This window comes from Bos taurus, chromosome 11 (assembly GCF_002263795.3).
Source record: "Bos taurus isolate L1 Dominette 01449 registration number 42190680 breed Hereford chromosome 11, ARS-UCD2.0, whole genome shotgun sequence".
Taxonomy (NCBI): domain Eukaryota; kingdom Metazoa; phylum Chordata; class Mammalia; order Artiodactyla; family Bovidae; genus Bos; species Bos taurus.
In genome coordinates, this window is record NC_037338.1 from 103,824,069 (window position 1) to 103,844,796 (window position 20,728).

The window sequence follows — 20,728 nt, forward strand, 5'->3', positions numbered from 1 at the left end:
TCCGGACCGCGGTAGTTTATTGACAAGGTTGCACTTTAAGGTCGCGGCACGTGTGCGCGTCCCACAGAACCCGCCCATGCTCGCCGACGAAGAGGCGGCCTGGGGGGGCCGCGCCTCCTCCCGCGACGGGGAGGGCTGGACGGGGGGCCGGCTAGGCGCCCTCGGTGTCGGTGTTGTCGCTGCCCGTGGTGTTCTCTCCGTCCGCCTCCCCCTGCCGCGCGCCGAGCTGCATCTTCCGGAGGGCCCGCTTCCTGCGGGAGACGGACAGCGCAGGCGGGCGCGGGCTCGCATGAGGCCCCCGCCCGCAGCCCCACCCACCGCCCACGCGGGCCCACCTGCGGTAGTTCTCGAAGCTCTCCTTGAGGCGCCGCCGGCCCTTCTCCTTCTCTGGGGGCTCCCGGCCGTTCAGTCCTGCGTCCTGGAGGAGGGGCGAGGCTCGGCCTGTGGGCCCCACTCCCGGCCCTGGGGCTGCGCACTGGGGACCAGGTCGGCTGGGTGCGCTGTCCCTCTTTTCAGATGACACGACGGGCCCGGGGGCCCACGGCTCCAGGCCAGGGTTCCTTCCACTACAGTGTCTGGCGTGACCCCTTTTGTTGTCGGGCTCAGTGCAATGGAAAGGGAGGCCGAGTTCCACTCACTTAACGCTGAGCCCTGTCCAGAAGACTGGACTGCTCCCTGCCCCCTGCCCAGCTTTGTCCACAAATGGAGGAGCCTCAGCTTCACCTCACTTTCCGAACACCCACACCCCAGGAGCCCGTGGGCAGAGTCTGGGATCAGCCCCCGGGTGTCCAGATGGAGGAGTCACTCTCCGGTGTCCAGGCTGAGAACCTCCCCAGGGGCTTCCCAGGGACCCCAGGCAGCCTTACCTCTGGGGTCAGTGATAGCTGTTCCTCCTGCAGAGCCACAGACGGCTGCTCCGGGCTCTCCCCGATGGCCAGGCTGCCTGGAAGGGAGAGTGCCTGTCGGTCCTGCCCAGCTGCCAGGGTCACACTGGTTGGTACCTCTTACCTCCTCAACCTGGGCCAGCCCTGTGCCACCTCCTGGGTCCTCACTTGGACCTGCCAGGATTCCCGTTGTGTAGACACAGGGACTCAACGTTCACTTCTAACCCCCCGAGTAGACGGCTCAGGTGCCCTGGAAGCAGGGGTTGGGGTCCTAGGGCTCCCTCCATATCTGGAAGGGCCCAAGGCTCAGGACCCTCAGAAAAAGTGCTCTGATGGGCTGGCTCTCCAGAACTGTCCACAGTGGGGGGCGGGTATGGATCCCAGGTCTCAGGGACATGGGGGTGGGGGCGGCCCAGGCCCAGGTCTTCCCCTGAAGCTCACACCTTTCCCTCCTCCTTGGCCTCTACCCTGGACCCTGCCCCACCTCCTGCAAGGCGCCATGCCAGCCCAGGGTTGGGGCTCCGAGGCTGGCCAGCGGCCTTCACTGCCGACTCATGGCCTGTGGGTCCTTCCTGCCCGTCCCCCGTGGGGGCTCGGTGGCTTCAAGTTTGCGTCTTTGGGCGGCAGCAGAGGGACCGAGTCCTCACTTCTCCATTTGCTGCCTCTTCCTCTTTCGGCGCCCCCCCAGCAGCTGGGGTCTGACGCTGAGGAAGTCTGTCTGGCTTCACACGCTACCTCTGTGGTAGCGCCCCTCCCCCCACCCCGCCCCCACCCTCCCAAATTCCCATCTGACACCCAGCTTCGGAGCCAGCCCCTCATCATCCCCCCGGGGCCACCCCACACCCTGTGTCTAGGCAGGCAGAGTGATCCCACCTCCGCCGCCTGAAGCCCCCACTGCGGTTACCCGGAGCTGTACCCCCTTCCCTGTCTGTCCCCACTTCTTGGGAGGCTGCACCCGGGCAGTGGCCACTGCCCCGCTCTCTGCTCCAGAGGGCGGGTGCCCCTCCTCTCAGCATCCCCGGGCCGAGCGGAAGCTGACGGAGCCTGGGCCCCAGGCTCAAAGGGGGGTCCTGTCCGCTTTCTGGGGGTTGCTCATCCTTCTGAGCCCCAATGTGCCCATCTTTGAAATGAGGCATGAAGGTCATGGGTCCAGGGCTGGGGCACGCATCCCCCGGCACCAGCATCATGCAGCGTGTGTGCTGAAGGTCAAGACAGGAGCCAACTTGCCACCACGAGGAGGCCTTGGTCAGATTCCTCCGGGACAGGTGGCGGGTGTCCTCACCTTTGTCTGAGAGCTGGGTATCCTCCAGATCCTGAGGGAGCAAGAACTTCCCAAGAGACATGGGGCGATCAGACCGCCGCCCTGCCGGGAGCGGGCCTGATGGTCCATGCTGCCCACCCCGGGTTGCGGTCCCCACCACCGTCCCCCGGTGCCAGCCTCTCAGGGAGGGACCTATGCTGCCTAGGTGGGCACGGAGCAGAGGGCAGGCAGTGCACAGCCAAGCTCCCAGAGCTTCGCGTACGGGACTGTGGTCTGGCGTAGGCTGTGGCCCAGAGCGTCCGGTGAAGCCCGCGCGGGCCTGACCTGCAGTCATGCTCACCTCCTGGGAATTCCTGGGTGAGCTGTCCTCTAGATCAGAGCTCTGCGGTCACAGAATAGGGGTCTGTCAGCAGGCTGTGAGGGAACCGAGCCACTCCTGGGCGTGGGGTGGGGTCCCGGGCCAGGCCCCCCACCAAGGAAGCTCCTCCCGGCTGGGCCTGGCCAGAATGTACCTCCCTGCCCGCTCATCGTGCCCAGCCCTGAGCTGCGCCAGCCCTGCAGCAACCCTCCAGGGGGGCTCGGCGAGGAGCCAACCTTCCGGAGAGAGGAGGGGCTCAGGAAGGGCCAGGGACCCCTGGCGGCTCCTCCCCGGGGCTCTGTGGCCTCCAGGACACACCTGCTCCTGCGTGGCTGCACCCCCCACCCCCCTCCAGCACCCCCGTGGCAGGGCTGACCCTGCGGAGGCCCACCAGGATGAGCGCGTCTAGCTGCCGCCGCCGGAGCTTGCCCTCCACGGCCAGCAGCTGGCCCTCGCGCTGGAACAGCTGCAGCTGGAGCTCGTCCACCTTCTCACTCAGCTCGCGGACCTGTTTCCGCAGCGCGTCCTTGTCCTGCAGGCTGCGTGCATGCTGCGCGTGCAGCTCCTCCCGCATCAGGGTGGCCTGCAGGCAGAGGGGGCAGGGCAAGCGTCAGGGTGGGACCCTTGCTGAGCCTCCTTGTGAGCGTGGCCTGGCCCCACGCCCCAGGACACACGCACACCTCCCCCTGGCTTTCATTTCCCCTCCCGATCTCTCACTTCTCAGCACAGTCTGATTTCTAGCAACGCTCCCGGGAGAATTTCCAGCAACGAGGCTGCGGAGGGGCCAGGCAGGGCCAGCGGCGGCCCCTTCCCCTCTTCCCTGAGGACAGCGCTCACGTTTGGGGCGTTTGTAAACACGACCCAGGTTCACTACGGGAAGTGAGGACCGCCTCCCCCGAAGTGCCCCCGGCCACCCTGCTCCCGCGTTTCCTGTTTCACGGGCGCACTTGGCACCGAGAACACAATCGTTGACGGCCGTGTGATGTTCTTCAGAGCGAACACCCCATGTGCTCTCACGCCCGCCCTCCTCAATGGAGACGCTGAGGTCAGCCCAGGCAGCTGGCCCGAAGTGACCAGCCAGGGAGGCCGCGGCTGCAGGAAGACTTGGAGAAAGCCAGCCTCTGTCTCCAGCGACGATCCCTGAAGCTAAGCCACACACCCCTGTGTCAGCGCTCATGGCTTTGAAGGAGCAGGAACCGCTTCTGTCGGAGCTCATTAAAGGCTGCCTTGACGACCGCCTCCCCCGAAAGGCTGGCATGGCCCTACCTGGTCCCTTTCAATGGCGACCTCCTCCATCTGCTGCAGGATGGCCTCGATGCGGTCCTTGTACATCTTGGAGTCCCTCCGCAGGGCCAGGCACTGCAGCTCCAACGTCTCCTTCTCCTCCGCGCTCTGCGGAAGACGCCAGCTAGACAGCCAGCCCCAGTGGCCGGGCTGGAGGGCAGCTCCTGGCCGCGGCTGGCCCCCCGACAGCACCCCCACGCGAGGCCCCGCTGCCTACCCGGGTGCGTAGGGCCTCGGCCTGGCGCAGGTCCTTGCGCAGGGAGAAGATGGTGGCGGCCTGCTGCTGCAGGTCCCGCTGCACCCGCTGCCAGTCCTCCTCTGGCACCTGGACGTGGGGGCGGCCCGGGTCCGCCTTCCCCTCCTGTGGGTGAAGGGAGAGGGTGGTGGGGGGACGGGCCCGGCTCCCCCCAAGCCCGCCGCCGCCGGCCCGGAGGCCCACCTGCACCGAGGCCTCCAGGCCCTGCACGCGCGCCTGCAGCAGCGCCTTCTCCTGCTGCAGCTCCCAGAGCAGCTCCTGGCTGGGCCGCAGCTCCATGGCATGCCTGAGCTTCAGCGTGTGCTTGCGCTCAACCCTGCAGTCGTCTTCCGCCCTCATGAGGCTGTGCTTCAGCCGGTCGATCTGCGGGGAGCGGGAGTGCTGTCAGTGTCGGCCGGGGCCCTGCCCCACCCCGCCCCCCGCCCCAGGCACCTCCAGCAGCAGCCCGCGGTGCCCCGTGAGGGCCGCGTCGCGCTCCTCGCTCTGGCGGGCCAGGCGCAGGGCCAGGTCGTAGTTCTCGTCCTTGCAGCGCTGGAGCTCGCGGCTGCCCGCCTCGCAGGCCTCCTTGAGCCGCTGCACACGCTCCTGGAGCTTGCGCAGCAGGCTGTCCTTCACGCGCAGCTCCTCGGCGAGGTCGTCTCTGGAGCCCAGCAGCGCCGTCAGCTCCTGCACCTTCCTCTGCAGCTTCATCACCTCGCTCATTAGCAGCTGCGTCAGGCCTGACTCGCCAGAGGCGTCTGCAGAGCGGGCGGGATCAGATGGCGCCCGCACTCGAGGACCTAGTGGCTCCGGGGCGGCTTGGCCAAGGGGTCAGCTCCCCGCCTGGGGGACAAACTGAGGCGCGGACTCACCTCCGGGCCCTGTTCCCACCCACCCCGCCGACCCCACCAGGGCAGGACAGCCCGGGGTCTGGGCGTCCATCCCTCTCTAATTCTGTCTTGGTTGAGAGGTGGGAGGATGTGACCCTGCTGGCTTCTCGGGCAGGGCTTCGGCGAGGTCAGAGGGCCTTCTGGGTAGAAGGGGCTCTGGGCCAAGCATCAGCCTATGCCTCCCCCCTCCCACAGGCCCCACCCTGGGGCTCGGGCTCCCTTTCCTGCAGCCTCTGCCCCTCCACGAGCTCAGGCCGGCGGGATGGGAGGGACGCCCACACAGGGCCAGAAGCTGGCAGCCCCCACGTGAGGCTCACTCCTTTCCTTTCACCGGCGGTTTACGCAACAGGGGACCAGGTTCCCCTGCCCCTCGCGCCCCCAGGCCTGCACCCACCGCTCACCGATGATCACGGAGAAGACGCGGGTGGGCTCCTTGCCCGTGACTTTCCTGTAGAGCTGCGGGTAGTACAGCTCCAGGCTCTCGAGGAAGGCCACGTAGCCCTTGTGGCCCGTCCGCTGCAGGATGTCCAGGAGCACTCCTGTGACTCAGAGAGGACGCATGTGGTGGCCCACGAGGCTGCAGAGGGGGCCAGCCTGGCCCCACCTTGGGGCGCTCCCAGGGGCGTCTGCCGTGTGGGGAGCGGGCATAGTGGCAGGCAGACGGGGCGGAGGCAGGGTGAGGGTCGGGGGACCAGGGTGGGGGCAGAGTGCGGCCGCCCGCGGCACTGACCCACTTTCCGCTTGCGGGTGACCAGGCTGGGGTCGCTGAGCACCTGCTCCTCGTCGTCGGGGCTCAGCACGTTGCACTGGCGCAGGTAGGGCGTCACGCGGGCGGGGTCGATGGCAGAGATGAGCTTCACCCGGAAGCCCTCCAGGGCGCTCCAGCATGCGTCCTCGTTCTCATAGTCGGACATGGCTGGGGTGGGGGGCGGCCGCTGCTGAGCCGCGGGCCCGCGGGGGCCCAGGCCAGCCGTCTCGGCCGTGGCGGGAGGAGCCCCCTGCTGCCGTCGACTCACCCAGCATCTCCCCTCGCCTCCCCAGGCCCTGCTGCCGACCCTCCAGGCGCCCTGGGCTTTCTCTTCCAAGGGACCCTGGTAAGCGTCAGGGGTGGCGTGGAGATGCTCCAGGGTCAGGGTGGTGTCCAGGAGGACACAGTCGCCAGCCCCGCGGCCCTCCTCTGGCCCTGCCCGACCCCCCAGGACACCCCAAGTGCTGTGGGGGCTGGCGGAAGGCACGTGAGGGAGGGGGCCAGTGCCGGGCACCCGGGCCCCAGGCTGTGCTTCGGGACTTCCTCCTTGCCCGCGGGACAGCAGCCCTCACGTCCAATCCTCCCAGCCTCCCTTCTTCCGGTGATGCAACAGTTGCCCAGCAGCTACTGGGCCGTTCCCGCCCGGGTCAGGCTTGGCGACGCGGTGCCCTCCAGGAAGGGTGCCTGTGGACGGCCCACTGGAGGGTGCAGGCCCGGGTGTCCTGGGAGGGGTGGGCTCCCGGGCCCTGGGCCCTAGCTGTCAGGGCTCCTCTACACCTCCCGGACGAGGCCTCGCTCTTGAGGGCTGCCCAGCCAGCTCTCCACCAGGAGACCCCCCCTACGCCGGAACGGCCCACTGCACCTCCCTCCTGCTCCATGTCCAGAAGCCCCTCTCTCCAGGGCTAGGCTGAGCTGGGGGCAGCCGCGGGTTGCCTCCTCCTGGCAGCGGGGATGGAGACCCTGACCCCGCCACCTCCCACTAAGCTTCCGATCCGTGGCGGCAAGAGAAGGACAAGCCTCCAGCTCGCAGGGAACGGGCTACACTCCTAGGGACGAGGGTGGTGGCAGGTTCGGGCTGCACCGCCTGCCCGGGGCAGACGAGGCGCTGAATGAAAGCACCCCCGGGCCGGCCCCTGCCTGCCAACCCTGACGTCTATGCATCCTGCACCTGCCGACCCCCACGGCTCCCTCTGCTGAAGCGACAGGCCGGCACAGGGTGGCCGTGGAGCAGGGACAGGCCACATAGCCAGGACTCCCTGGTGCCCCGCTGGGTCTGCCCCACACCCCGTCCCCTGCCCCAGGCCCGAGCTTGGGGCGCCACCTGAGGGAAGGGCATTGGGTCAGCCTACCTTGCATCCGCCTGGGGGGCACCTGCACGCCTGTCTGTCGGATTCAGTGCCGTGCCGGCTGCCAGGACGGAGGCGGGCAGAGCTGGTGGGGGGAGAGCCCAGGGTGCACTTCCTGACGGGCCCAGCTCACCCCAGAGGCAGGGGGGACCGTTCCCCCCGCAGCCTCCTGATTCGCCCTGAGCAGGGCGGCCCCGGGAGGCGGGGATAGGGAAGTGGAAGCTGCTGGGAGCACCGGGCGGGAGGGCCAGCCAAGGTTCTCCCCGGGGCTGGACGAGGCCAAGCCACCATCCAGCCCACTGTATTCCCGTGAGGACTGCAGCCTGGCATCTGTGGCGGGTACAGGGCTGGAGCCGCCGCGCTCACCTCGCATCCCTGCCAGCCCCTGGGCAGCCTCATCCACTCCCAGGAGCAGCCCTTCTCCACAACATGGGGGACGGTGACAGCCAGGCCCTGGGACGCGGAGCCTGGCCCCCAGCCCCACTGGGCCGGCCCTACTGGCTGAACCAAGAGCTGCCTGCTGCCGGGCTGAGCGCCAGCTCCGGGAAGGGGCCGCAGCTGGTGGGCAGCAGCCTGACCACGGCTGCTGGCTTCCTGTGCTCGCTTCCTGGGGGTCCTGAGCCTCAGCCCCCGGGGTTTCCTTTGCCTCCTGGCCCAGCAGGCTAATCCCTGGAAGTCCTGGTGGGCTCCCCTTGCGGGAGCTGTGCCCAGGGGTGGGGTGGGGGGTCCTCCCGGTGCAGGAGAGGAGTGAGCTGCGCCCTGGCCCTGCACACCGGTGGCAGGCAGGACGCCGGGCCCAGGCCCTCGCTGAGCCACAGCTCTCACTTTGTGCAGCGGGGCTGTGGAGGGACCTTCCTCACAGTGTGCTTGAAAGTTAAGTATCTGGGAATCAAATAACAAACGTCTTAACCCCCAGGTCAGAGGAAGTCACAAGGAAAAGTGGAATTGGTGACTTGAGGACCAGGCACCAATGCACACGCCTGGGCGGGCGAGTCAGCCTGTGGCTGCGCGACCGGTGGGGTCTGGGCGTGGAGGAAAGGGAGTCAGGTGACCCCGGGGACTGCTGTCTGGGGGGCGGGGGCCCCGTTCCTCTGCGTGGGAACCTCCCGTGATAAGTGAACGCAAAAGGAAGCAGTGTGTGAGAACAGAGCCCCTGGGAGAAATCAGAGCCTTGGAGGGTATAACCAGACCCCCAAACCCGAGCTCCTTCAGACGGAGAAGCAGAGAGGGGCGCAAAGCTCCTGCCAAAGAAATGCCTGCACGAAATCACAGGAGTGCTGGCCCGTGGCCACCGTGCAGGCTGCCGGGGGGGGGCCTGTGGGCAGCCGGGCAGCCACAGGTTCTGGGACCCGCCTGTGTGGTCTGGATGGCGGAGGAAGTGGGCTTGCCCTGCCCACGGTGGCACCAGGAGAGCCCTGAGCCCCTGGGTAGGTAGGGGCTGCCCTCTGCCTGGAGCCAGGAGCAGGAAGACCTGTTGCTCCCCCATCCCAGGCCCCAGAGGCCCTGGGGGCAGGGGTTCTGTTCCGTGGACCTCGGAGCCCAGCTGGCTAAGTGCCAGCATGTGCAGAACTGGACGAGACCATAAGGAGTCCATGGATTGCTTTTAATTACAAACAGGACATTTCTTTATTTCTTCCAACATTCTGGGTGCCCTTGGGGACCAGCCGAGCCAGGACGACGCGCTCACTGCTGGCGGAGCCCCCCTCCTGGGTGGGCTCGCCTGAGTCCAGCACGGGCCCCCCTGCCTGTCAGCTGCATCGGCTGGCCAGCTCTGAGCAGTCCTAGAACGTACGAGGACCCTCGTGACAGGGTGCTCCGACCCCAGCTGGGCCCCACGGCCGGCAAGGCCAAGGCACAGTGCTGCCCTGGGGGGCCGGGCGGGGAGGAGCGAGGAGTGCTGCCCGCCTGCAGTCTGTGGAGGGGCCACGTGGAGGACACACCCTGGAGCCTGAGCAGGCCCAGTGCAGGCGGCCCCTCTGCAGTCACCACCCACCCAGGGCCCCGTGTGCCACCCTTGTCTGTCCACTCCAGGACCAAGGACCTCCCGCACATGTCCACGCTGCTCAGAGGCTGCAGTTCTTGCTTCTGCGAATATCCTCTTGGGCTCGAGTCTCAGTTCTTGAAGACCCACCAGGCTGTGCCTACTTGGTCACGGGGTACCCTACACCTGCCTGAAGGGCTCAAGTCCTGGGGGAGATAATGGACCCACACGAATGAACGTCAGGGAAGGACAGGCACCACGAGGATGGCTGGGCCTCAGGATGGGGCTGCTGTCGGGGAGGGCGTCTGAGGAATGGATCACCAAGCAGAGCCGGATGGAGGGAGGGACAGGCCTCACAGATGGGAAGAGGACAGGGCCAGGCAGACAGCTGGCCGTGCCAAGACCCCGGGGCACAGGGGGGCCGGCCTCAGGGCAGCAGCAAAGGCGGGGGTGCAGAGCCGGGGAGGGGAGTGGGCGAGGGGAGGCCCATGTGCCACGCCCGACCCCTCACGACAGCACCGCAGCCAAGGGGAGCTGGGGACACCCGGGCACTCACCCCGCGGTCACTGTAGCCGCCGCCGCTTGCGGACGTGCCTCGAGCGCCGTGTCTGCAGCACGTCCAGGTTGTCAGGGCTGTCTGGGCAGGAGGGGGCAGAGCCCTGGCTGGGGTCCGGGGCTCCCTGAAGTCCAGGCAGAGGACGAGAGTGACCCTCCAGCCCGGAGGGACAGGCAGCGAGGAGCGGGCAGCTCCTCGAGTGTGTCCCCTCACTGGGGCTGGACGGGAGGCGCTGTCTTCCTGGGGCCACGTGGGGCTGACTTTCTGCTGACCCCTCCCTCACTTGGGGACTCCGATCCCTGCTGAGAAGCCCCCCGAGAGCCAGCCTGCTATACCACAGTTCCCCCAGCTGAGCCAGGGGGCAGGGCCTGAGGGAAGCTGCCCATGCTGCTGGGGACAGCGGCTCTCCTACCCTCAGTATCCAGGGGCCAGCAGAGCTTGCCCTTTGCTTCAGCCTGGAAGACCCTGCGGACTCCTAAGGCCGTGCCCCTGGGAAGGGAAGTGGGCTGGGCCGAGCTGCGGGGGGCATGGGGGGCCACAAATCCAGCAGCGAGCCTCACTGCTGTGGTCACCCCCACATGATGAGGACGGGCTGCTCCTCGGGGTTCTCTGGGAGGATCAATGCCTGCAAGGGACCCGAGGACCCTCCGTGTCCTGAGGGGACCAGGGACTCCCTGGGCGCACAGTAGCAGGGGACCCTTTCCTGTGTCTGTATCTGGGTTCTAGTCTGGAAACAAAAGCAGCCCGGCTTCTGCAGCTGAGAAGGCTGCAGACGTGGGCATGCCGAAATGGGCACGTGGACTGACCTCCCCAAAACACAGGTGGGGCGTGCGTGTGCAGCAGGGGGAATGGGCACAGGCCACTGCCTGCTGGCACAGGCCGGGGCGGTGGGCCCCTCACCCCACCATGCTGGCGGTGAGGTTCCTGCTGCCCGGAGTCCACAAGTGATGGGCGGCGTGGCATGGCCTCTTCCTCCTGAGATCAGCCGCCACCTCGCGCTGTGACTTTCTCCTGCTCTGGGTGGGCGAGGGCTCTGTGCCCACTACAGCCTACCTGGGCAGGGTCCCCGGGCTGCCCGTCGCTGTCGGTGAGCTCCGGCTCCTCTGGGTCAAAGTCGTCACTGTCCGTCTCGGGGTCAGGCCCAGTGCTTGCTGATAGGGTGGTGGGGACGCCACGGGGGGATAGGGTGGCCAGGAGCGCGGGCAGGGTAAAGGCAGCCAGGAAGCGTGCCCGCAGAAGCAGGTAGGCCGGGCTGTCGTGAAGCCGCTCGCGCACCCGCCCCAGCGAGGCCTGCAGGGCGCCGGCCGGCCCACCCGGTGCCAGGACCGCGGCCCCATGCTCCAAGTCCTTCTTGCGCAGCAGGAGGCCGGACAGCGCCCGCAGGCTGCACAGCGTGGGCGGCTGGTAGGCCAGCTGGCTCCCCAGGGCGGGCACAGGCACCCCTTGCTGCCCCCTCAGCCACTCCTGCGTGGCTACCTCGCTCTCCTGGGAGAGGAGGCTCAAGTCCAGGGGTCCGTTCTCCAGCCCGAGCCAGGGCAGCAGGGGCTCCTCCAGGTCCAGAGGTTGGGGCTCCTCCAGGTCCAGAGGTTGGGGCTCCCTGGGCCCTGAGGCAGCCCCTGGGGCCCCGTGCAGGGGCTGCGGGCTGGAGCTGGGGGGTCCAGTTGCTGGGTGGTGGGCCAGGGGTGTGTCCTGGGAGGGAGTCCTGGGTGCAGACGTCTCCCCAGACACCAGGGCCTCCTCCTCATGGGAGGTGAGTTCTGCGAGGCCACAGGCCTCAGCCACCTCTGTGGGGCTCTTGCTCAAGGGCTCCGTCCTGCAGGGAGGCTCTGGCTCCAAGTCTGTGCTGGCTGCCGGTGGCCCAGGACGGCTCTGCTCAGGGAGCCTGGGGCCCCGGCTGGCTCGAGTCTCAGTGGGCGAGGGTGGCAGAATCACTGATAGCTGCGTGGGGTCAGGAGCCCCTGTCGGCGGTGGCAGGCTCACCATGGCCTGCAGGGGTACAGGGAGCAGCCCCTGTGCCGTGAGGACCCAGGTGACGGGCAGAGGGGTGCTGGCTGCCGCGGGCATGCCCAGGGCTGGCGTCAGGCTGAGGGGCTGGACAGGCAGCTGGACGGGGCTAGGGGCTGCGGGCAGAAGCGGGGGCGCCTCAGGCAGGCCCTGTTTCCGGGACGTGGCAGGGGCCTGAGACTGTCCAAGAGCACTCAGCGGGCAGCTCGCAGGAACCTGGCCAGGGGCCCTGGAGGTGGCCGGGCTGAGGGCAAAGGCGTGCAGAGTCGGGGCTCTCTCATTCTTGACTGGTGCCCAGGAGCCCGAAACACTGGAACTGGTCACTGGAGGGCCTCCAGGCCCAGACAGCACGACTCTGGAGACGGAGGCGCCTGGGGGGGCCAGCGGCTGGAGGACCATGGGCGTGGAGACCAGCACCCGGGCCGAGAGGACGGCGGGGCCCTGCGCGGCCCTCCGGGCTCGGGCCTCCCGCAGCCGCTTCTCCCGAAGCAGCTCAGACACGGTCTTGGGCTTGGGCCGGGGTCTGCATGGAGCCGGGGCGGCTGCCCGTGGCATGGATGCTGTGCAGCAGGCCTGCGGCCCTCTGCCTCCCTCAGGGCAGGTGCTCTGCTTTGCAGCCCCTTGGGCTGGCACACTCTGGGTGAGGCAGCCTGGGGAGGACGGAAGGCGTGCTGAAGCGCGTCTGGCGACGGGCCCTGTGTCCCAGGGAAGGGCCTGCGGGGCGGGGGCGGCTGCTGGGGCTGCATCCGGGCTGAGGGCTGTCGATCTGCCTGCACACCCCAGACCGCCCCTCGCTCCCATGCTCTGCCCCATCCAGGGCGGGCCCGGCGGAAAGGCCCTGATGACCTGCGCCTCCAACACCCTCACATGAGGACTGCCAGCACCGTTACCCTGCCCTCCGCGGTCACCTCCCAGGACCCGGGACCGCTGCCCGATCCTGCCGGCGTGGGGACAGGCAAGGAGAGGCTGCGCCCGACGCCTGGGCCCAGAGGGGGCCCCTGCTCCCGGCAGGCTGGGAAAGGCTGACTGCTCATGCCAGCCAGGCCACCCCAAGGTGGGATTCAGAGACCCCCGCCACGAGGCGCTGGAACGTAAAGCCTGGAACAGGTCTAGACATACACCACCCAAAGGGAGGGGCAGGCGAGCGGTACCTGGGGCACTGTGGGCACTCGAGGGTTCCTGGAAGAGAAAGCAGAGCGGTGTCAGAGCCTCAGGGCAACCCCCACGCCGCCCGAGGCCGCCTCTAGCCCCCACACGCAGGGCTGCCCGGCCCCTCGTCCCGCGAGGCCACGCCAAGGCATCCTTGGGAGCACGCGCGTCGGTGGGGTCAAGGAGAGGCAGGGGGTCCAGCTGCTTAGGCGGGAGGGCAGGGGGCCCCAGGCCTGGACGGGGCACCACAGCACCGCGCTTGCTCCTCCGGCCAGCAATGCTCTGCTGTTGTTTCCTCCAGCAGTGACCAAGCTCAGGGACCTGGCCCAAGGATGGCAGTGCCCAGGGCAGCACGCACCTAATGGCCCCCCCCACCCCCCTACCCAGGGGCAGTATGGCACCAGGGAGAGACATGCCATGGAGCCAGGCGAGCCTGAGTGCCCGTGGAGCCCTGCACCCCCTGGACTTGCCAGGCCCACCCTGGAGACTGGCAGACTCTCTCAGCAATGGGCATGGGCTGCTCTCGGGCGTTGGCCCAGCCTCCGGGGACCTGGGAATGCCTCACTCCCCCACTGCATGGGAGGGAAGGGTGGCGGGCACCTGGGGACCCAGGCACTCACTCAGTCCTCACCTGCAGGGGCAGCGGGTCCCCGGCACCAGCCTGGAGCAGGGCGGGCGGCCAGGCCTTCCTCTCTCGAACCACCTCCATGCAGCCAGTCACGTCGATCTGGAACAGCTGAGGGGTGCAGGGCACACGGCTGACACCGCGTGACAGGAGGCCCCTCCCGCCGTCCTGAGGCTCCCCGCCCCACGAGGCTGTCCATGGAGGGACTCAGGCCAGTGTTGATCACAGCGGCTCTCGCAGAGCAGACTGACACCTGGGGGGCCTGGCCCGGCTGCACAGTCCCGGAGGCCATGGCCGTGTGGCTCCCGCCCAGCCTGGACTTGGGTCCTCCAGGCTGCCTGCTGCCCACCCCCTGCCCTGGCCCAGCCCTGTGGGATGTCCAGGACCTTTGTCCCCTCAGTCCCAGGCCCTCCCACACAGGGATGGTGGCACGGACACCCCAAGGCTGCCCCTCCCTCGTTGACTCGACTGCTGAGAGTCACGGGCCTCGGAAGGACCACTTTCAAGGATTCACAGCCTTAAAAAGCCTGGACCTGGAGACGTGAATCCACCACAGGCTTCAGAACTCCACCAAAAAGTAAAGAACAAGAGAAGAAAGCTGTGTTTGGGGGCTTCTCACCTGAATGAGGAGGGCAAACACTGGGGTGCTGGCCAGGTGGGCGCCCTGGAGCTGTCTCCTGATACCATCAGCTGCAGGGACACGGACACGTGAATAGAGCCGCCTGGAGACAGCACACCAGCGGCCGCTGCACTCAACCAGAAAGGGGCTGAGGGCCCTGAGGACAGGCTGGCGGCAGCCAGGGACGGGTGCTCCTGAGCCCGAGACTCCCGCCCCCTGGAGCGTATGCCCCGCCCGTGGGCGCCTGCGCACTGGGAATGCCAGGGTGAGCCTCGGGCCCCTTCCAGAGCCAGCTGCCATGTGCTGAGCGAGACAGAGGAGGAGGCGGAAGCAACCCCTGCAGGTTGACACTGCGTGCATGGGCCCTGCCCCTCCCTCCCAGGCAGGCAGGTATGCCTGTAGGTCCCCCGCCCCCTTCCTCTCCTCCCCCTCGTGGCCCCAGGGCAGGTGCCCGGCCCCCTGCCTCTACCCCCGGCACCCCGGGCAGTACCTCGACGTGGCCGCATGGCGGGCCTCGGGCGAGCGCACAGCAGGTCGACCTCTCCCACCCATGGGCTCACGGCCGTCAGAAGCTTGTGCTCCAGGAGCCTCCTCTGCAGGGCGTGTCCCTGGCGCCGCTGCGCGGTCCTGGCCCACTGTGGCTGCACGCGGGGCCTGGCCTCGTCCCTGCTGCCGCCGCCAGGGCTAAGCCCTGGGGCTGAGCCAGGCGGGTGAGGCTGCCTCAGCCTCTCCTGCTTGGGGAGAGAAAGGCCTCTGGCATGCGGGCTGGGCTCTGCTGTGGGGCTGCCATGTGCCTGCCCGCACTGTCCTCTACTCCTCTACTCTACGCCAGGAGCCAGAGGGCGGGGGGACACCCAGGCCAGGAGGGGCAGGGAGGGGCAGGGAGGGGAGACAGGCGGGTGGCAGGGGTCAGGATGGTCCTGGCGGCCTGGGGCGCTGCGGCTGGCACCAGCAGCTAGGCCTGTCCCGAGCACCCACGGCCCCGTCCCCAGGGGTGCCCTGAACAGCCACCCCCCGCGAAGCTGGCTGCCATTGGGCACACACAGCACCCTGCACCCAGGCTGCTAGGAAAACGGCCCCTGCAGTAAGGTGGCCTCAGAGGAGGGCGGTGTGTCCCTAAGGCCATCCAACAGCTCTGTCCTGGGGCGCTGAGGGCCAATGAGTTGGAGGATTCCCTGGCAGGGCCTGGGGTGAGGACTCTGCGCTCTCACAGCTCGAGCCCGGACTCAACTCCTGGGAACCAGGATCCCACAGGCTGTGAATGGGGCAAAAAAAAAAAAGAGAGAAAGCGAGCAAGCTGGGGAGACGGAGGGGGCCGGCCTCCAGGGAGTCAGCAGCTGTCCAGGGCAGCTCTCAGGGAAGGGGCCAGGAGCGGGTGCCGTGACGTGCAATGGGGAGGCCTCTGCCCCACACCCAGGCCGCTGCCGCCACTGGGCGCAGCCCCGGTGACCCCCGGGCAGGGGCGTGCTGCACCCTGAACCCACCTTGCCCAGCAGCCCCTTGGAGCTCCAGCGGTGAGCGGTGGCTGGGCACAGGCACCCGACGGTCCTCGGGTCGGCGCTCCGGCTCCTGGAAGCCAGCTGCCCTGTGGGGGCCGGGGCTGTGGCCTGGGCTGTGTCAGGGCCCTCGGGAGGGCGTGGGCAGCCCCCGGCGACTGCTCCCCGCAGCTCCTCTGTGCTCTGCCGGGCGGGCACCCACAAGTCCATGTCCGGCACGGCGTACTGAGCTGGCGGCGGCTCCGGGCCGCCCGCCGGGGCCTCCTCCGGGACATCCTTCGGGGCCTCCTCAGGCTCTGAGTCCTCCCAGCTGCTGTTGCTGCTGCTTCCACTGCTGGGGCTCCAGCGCGCCCTGCGGCGGGCCCGCTGCCGCTGCTGTGAAGGGAGGGCTTCAGTGAGGGGGAGCTGGGGGCAGGCCTTCAGCAGGGGCGCCTGCAGGGAGCCAGGGGCGGGGCTGGACCCCCCCGCCCCGCAAGAGGCCAGGTCTCTCTGTGCTCGGGTGCCCGGAAGCAGAGACACCAAGGCCGGACCAGATGTCCCTCCTTCCTGCCCCACCAGCTGCTGTCCCCTCGTCCTGCCTGGGGAGACGCTACCCGTCTGCGGGGAGTTCGGGGGCAACTTTTAGTAAAGCCTCACCCTGACCATGATCTTCCATTTGCTCAGGCACTGGGAGCCTGACCGATGGGGTAGTTCAGAGGCTATTTTTGCCCAGTGACCTACGAGAGCAAAACAACACGATGTTACTTCTTACAGGCGGGCTTCGACAACACTGGTCCGAAGTCTCCACTCTGCAGCGTACTGGCAGCTCCTCCGCAGGCTGCATCGGGCTCCCCAGCCTGCGCAGGTGATGACAAGCCGGCATCTGACTCCCCGAGGGGAGGTTCTAGCAAACGCACAACCATAACTCAAGAGCTACCCCAGTTTCCGTGGACTGGCCCTGGAATAGCTGTGTGCCCAGGCTTCTAAGGCAGATGTTTCAGGTTATCTGGCCTTTTCTTCCACACCGTGCGGGTGGGATGGCAAGCTGGGGCGGGCTGAGTCTGCCGTGGTAACACCAGGGCGGGTGGGTGCCCTTCTGGAACTCTCTGTCTAGCCTCCTAGCTCCAGAAGCATGGCCCTGTCCACCAGCGGCTGGCAGGAGTCCCACACCAACCCACCCGCACCCCGGGTGTGCTGGCAACCCCAGGGGAACTCTGCCCTGCCCTGCAGCAGACCCAGAGCCACTGCGCCAGGCGCAGCCTTGCAGCCCAGTAAACCAAGGCCCAGCCCTGCCCGCCAGCACCTCAGCAGTCAACCCTGCCAGACACCCCACACAGGGGCACGCCCAGAGCACAGCACTCTGGTGACCAGAGAAGACTGTGCTGCTGGGCCCAGAGGACAGCTCCTATACAAGGTCACTTCGCCAAGACTGGGAGACCTAACTGATCTAATGCTTAGGAATAAACAAAGAGGACTGGGCAAAATGAAGTTGCCGGTAACATGGCGCAGTAGGGGGTGTTACCATCCCGCTTACATCCATGGACAGACCATCTGGACAAAAAATCAATAAGGAAACACTGCCTTAAACAACATGCTAGACCAGATGGAATGAAGAGATACACACAGGCGCTGCCCAGGTGGTCCAGAGGTTAAGAATCCGCCTTCCAATGCAGGGAACACGGATTCAATCCTCAGTCTGGGAAGACCCCATGTGCCACGGAGCCTGCGTGCCACAACTGCGGAGCCTGTGCTCCAGAGCCTGGGAGCTGTAACTTCTGAGGCCACGCACCGCAGCTACTGAGGCCCGTGCCCCACAGCAAGAGAAGCCACCCCAGCGATAGGCCTGCGCACGGCGACCTGGGACGCCCCGCTCACCACAGCTAGAAGAGCCCACGTGGCAGTGGGGATCCCCGCTCGCCACAGCTAGAGGAGAGCCCACGCAGCAGCAGGGATCCCGCTCGCCACAGCTAAAGGAGAGCCCACGCAGCAGTGGGGATCCCACTCGCCACAGCTAGAGGAGAGCCCACACAGCAGCGGGGACCCCGCTTGCTGCAGCTACAGGAGCCCACGCAGCAGCGGGGACCCAGCACGGCCAAAGCAGATACAAAAAGTGACTTTAGAGATTAAAAAAACTCAATGAAACTAAGCGCTGCTTCTTTGAAAAGATAAACGAAATTGATAAATCTTTAGCCAGACTCATCAAGAAAAAGAGAAGGCCCAAATCACTAAAGTCAGAAATGGAAAGAAGTTACCACCACAGAAATGTGAAGGCTCGTGTAAGACCATCATGAGCTTCCTGGGTGGCTCAGCGGTAAAGAACCTGCCTGCAACACAGGAGAGGTGGGATCAATCCGAGGGGTCAAGAAGATCCCCTGAAGGAAGTGGTAACCCACTCCAGTATTCTTGCCTGGAGAATCCCATGGACGGAGGAGCCTGGTGGGCTACAGTCCATGGGGTCGCAGAGAGTTGGACACAACTGAGTGACTAAATAGCAAGGTAAGATCATTACAAAACACTGTATTTCCAAAAAAAACTAGACAATCCAGATGAAATGGATAAACGCCTAGAAAAGTACTCACCTAAGACTGAGTAGAAACACAAGCTGGAATCAAGATTGTCGGGAGAAATATTAATAACCTCAGATATGCAGATGACACCACCCTTATGGCAGAAAGTGAAGAGGAACTAAAAAGCCTCTTGATGAAGGTGAAAGAGGAGAGTGAAAAAGTTGGCTTAAAACTCAACATTCAGAAAACGAAGATCATGGCATCCAGTCCCATCACTTCATGGGAAATAGATGGGGAAACAGTGGAAACAGTGTCAGACTTTATTTTTTGGGGCTCCAAAATCACTGCCGATGGTGACTGCAGCCATGAAATTAAAAGACGCTTACTCCTTGGAAGGAAAAGTTATGACCAATCTAGACAGCATATTAAAAAGCAGAGACATTACTTTGCCAACAAAGGTCCGTCTAGTCAAGGCTATGGTTTTTCCTGTGGTCATGTATGGATGTGAGAGTTGGACTGTGAAGAAGGCTGAGTGCCGAAGAATTGATGCTTTTGAACTGTGGTGTTGGAGAAGACTCTTGAGAGTCCCTTGGACTGCAAGGAGATCCAACCAGTCCATTCTGAAGGAGATCAGCCCTGGGATTTCTTTGGAAGGAATGATGCTAAAGCTGAAACTCCAGTACTTTGGCCACCTCATGTGAAGAATTGACTCATTGGAAAAGACTCTGATGCTGGGAGGGATTGGGGACAGGAGGAGAAGGGGACGAAAGAGGATGAGATGGCTGGATGGCATCACTGACTCGAAGGACGTGAGTCTAAGTGAAGTCCGGGAGTTAGTGATGGACAGGGGAGGCCTGGCATGCTGCGATTCATGGGGTCACAAAGAGTCGGACACGACTGAGCGACTGAACTGAACTGAGCTGAAGACCGAGTCAGGAAGAAATAAAATCTATGAACAGACTGATTACCAGGAAGAAAACTAAATCAATAATAATAATAATAAAACTCTATAAACAAACAACAGTCCAGGACCAGATGACTGCGTGACTTTTCCAAAACATTTGAAGAGGAGTTAATATACCAACGTCCACAACAGTATTATTTACAATAATACATGGAAGCAACTTAAGTGTCCACTGGTAGATGAATGGACGAAGAAAAATAAGTAACATATATTCCGCATATACACAATGAAATATTCCTCAGTCATGAAAGAAAAAAAAATCTTCCCATTTGCAACAACATGGATGGATCTAGAATGTGTGATGCCCAGTGAAGTAAGTCAGACAGAGAAAGTATGACCTCAGTTGCACGTGGAATACGAAAAACAGAGCACACCAAACAAGCAGAAAGTGGGCACATGGAGCAGCAGTGGGCAGCTGCCACGGAGCAGGGTGGGCAGGTGCCACGGGGGAGGGCGGGCAGCTGCCACGGGGCAGGGCGGGCAGGGGACAGCGCAAGCGCCGGGCACTAAGAGGCAAGACCTCCGATTACAGAATTACATCAGCCCCGGCATGTGACACACCACGTGGGGAACGCGGTCAGTAAGTTATGGTGACTGTGTGCGGGACGGGCGGTCACCAGACGCAGGGTCACTTCATGACACGGGCAAACGTTACCACCACCACGTGAGTGAACGGTACGCAAACACGGGAGTCCGGGCTTACCAACGCCGTATTTTTCTATCAATTCAATTAACTTCTTCACTTCTTTGGAATTCCATCGTCCCTTTTTCAAGCTGAAATGTAACCTTCTGAGATATCTGAAGGCGACATAAAAACAAAGGGACTTTAGAAGCTAACGCGCTCCTGCCGCTGTCCTGGCGCCTGCAGCCATTTCTAAGCCACGACACCCAGAGCACAGGCACCAGAAGGAAAACACAGGCACACTGGACTTGCACGAAGTTACAAACTTCTGTGTTTCAAAGGTCACTTTCAAGAAAGTGAAAGACAACCCAGAGATTAGAAGAGGGGGTCCGCAGATCATGTGTCTGCTGAGACTTGTTCCTGGAATATACCAAGCACCCTCATAACTCAAGTTTAAAAATGGGCAAAGGACAGAAATAGCTATTTCTCCAGAGAAGACACAGAAATGGCCAAATAACACACGAGAAAGGCGCTCGACATCAACACCCTTTGGGAAAAGCAGACCGGAACTGCAGAGATCCCGCCTCACACCGCTAGGGTGGCTTGAATCAAAAATGAAGTGTGAGCCGGTGAGGACGCGGAGACCCTCCTACTCTGCTGGTGGGGATGCCCTGAAGGTGGTGCAGCCACTCTGGAAAATGGTCACTCCTCGGAAGGTTAAACCGAATCCCCACATGACCCCGTGACTTCACTCGTAGGCACCGCTGAGAAGAGCGAGCACGCACAGCCACGCGGCCTCCGAGGTTCAGTCCCGGCGCGGCACGCGCGAGAGCCCCGCTCAGTGTCCATGCAGCGTCAGCATCGCGCCTGTTTATCTGCTCATCTGCTGATGGACACGTGGCTCGTTTCCACCTTTTGGTTGCTGTGTCCAGCGCTGCTATGAACAGGGGTGGACAATGTCTGAGTCCCTGATTTCCATTTTTTGGGTACAGGGTGGAATTGCTAGACAACATGCTGTGCTAAGTTGCTTCAGTCGTGCCTGACTCTGCGTGACCCCATGGACTGCAGCCCGTCAGGCTCCTCTGTCCGTGGGATTCTCCAGGCAAGAATACTGGAGTGGGTTGCCAGTTCCTTCTCCAAGATAATACAGTAATTCTCTGTTTATCTTTTTAGGAATCCCTGAACTCTTTTCCACAGCGGCTGCCCTGTTTCAATCCCAC

At 64.7% G+C, this 20,728-nt stretch overlaps 2 protein-coding genes across 15 annotated transcripts in view; both read right to left on the reverse strand.

Annotated features, from left to right (window-relative positions):
• On the reverse strand, positions 1–7,091 carry CARD9 (caspase recruitment domain family member 9). Of its 10 annotated transcripts, none has more exons than XM_024999236.2 (13): positions 7,010–7,091; positions 5,643–5,828; positions 5,314–5,451; positions 4,476–4,780; positions 4,227–4,406; positions 4,005–4,148; positions 3,770–3,895; positions 2,895–3,086; positions 2,486–2,527; positions 2,167–2,197; positions 867–943; positions 336–418; positions 1–251 (listed from the first exon to the last, which is right to left on the reverse strand). In XM_024999236.2, exons 1-13 carry the CDS (start codon positions 7,014–7,016, stop codon positions 152–154), a joined length of 1,611 nt encoding a protein of 536 aa, XP_024855004.1. In that variant the 5' UTR covers positions 7,017–7,091; the 3' UTR covers positions 1–151. The 10 variants fall into 10 exon arrangements, 5 of the variants coding, with proteins under 5 accessions (XP_024855004.1, NP_001070579.1, XP_024855000.1 ...); NM_001077111.1 differs by having other exon boundaries at positions 2,167–2,212; positions 7,010–7,066; XM_024999232.2 differs by having other exon boundaries at positions 2,167–2,527.
• Positions 7,010–20,728, reverse strand: part of SNAPC4 (small nuclear RNA activating complex polypeptide 4) — a 23,967-nt gene continuing 10,248 nt past the window's right edge. For 2 of the 5 annotated variants that reach the window (XM_059891888.1, XM_059891890.1), the window contains exons 14-22: positions 19,590–19,684; positions 16,073–16,152; positions 15,425–15,811; positions 14,431–14,671; positions 13,941–14,011; positions 13,328–13,432; positions 10,597–12,726; positions 9,544–9,667; positions 8,604–9,193 (exon numbers count right to left, since the gene is read on the reverse strand). In XM_059891888.1, the coding sequence (XP_059747871.1) occupies positions 9,551–9,667; positions 10,597–12,726; positions 13,328–13,432; positions 13,941–14,011; positions 14,431–14,671; positions 15,425–15,811; positions 16,073–16,152; positions 19,590–19,684 (3,226 nt within the window). In that variant the 3' untranslated portion in view covers positions 8,604–9,193; positions 9,544–9,550. Of the gene's footprint in view, positions 7,092–8,603; positions 9,194–9,543; positions 9,668–10,596; positions 12,727–13,327; positions 13,433–13,940; positions 14,012–14,430; positions 14,672–15,424; positions 15,812–16,072; positions 16,153–19,589; positions 19,685–20,728 lie in introns of those variants that run through there. The other 3 variants (XM_024999636.2, XM_059891891.1, XM_059891889.1) reach the window with 3 other exon arrangements.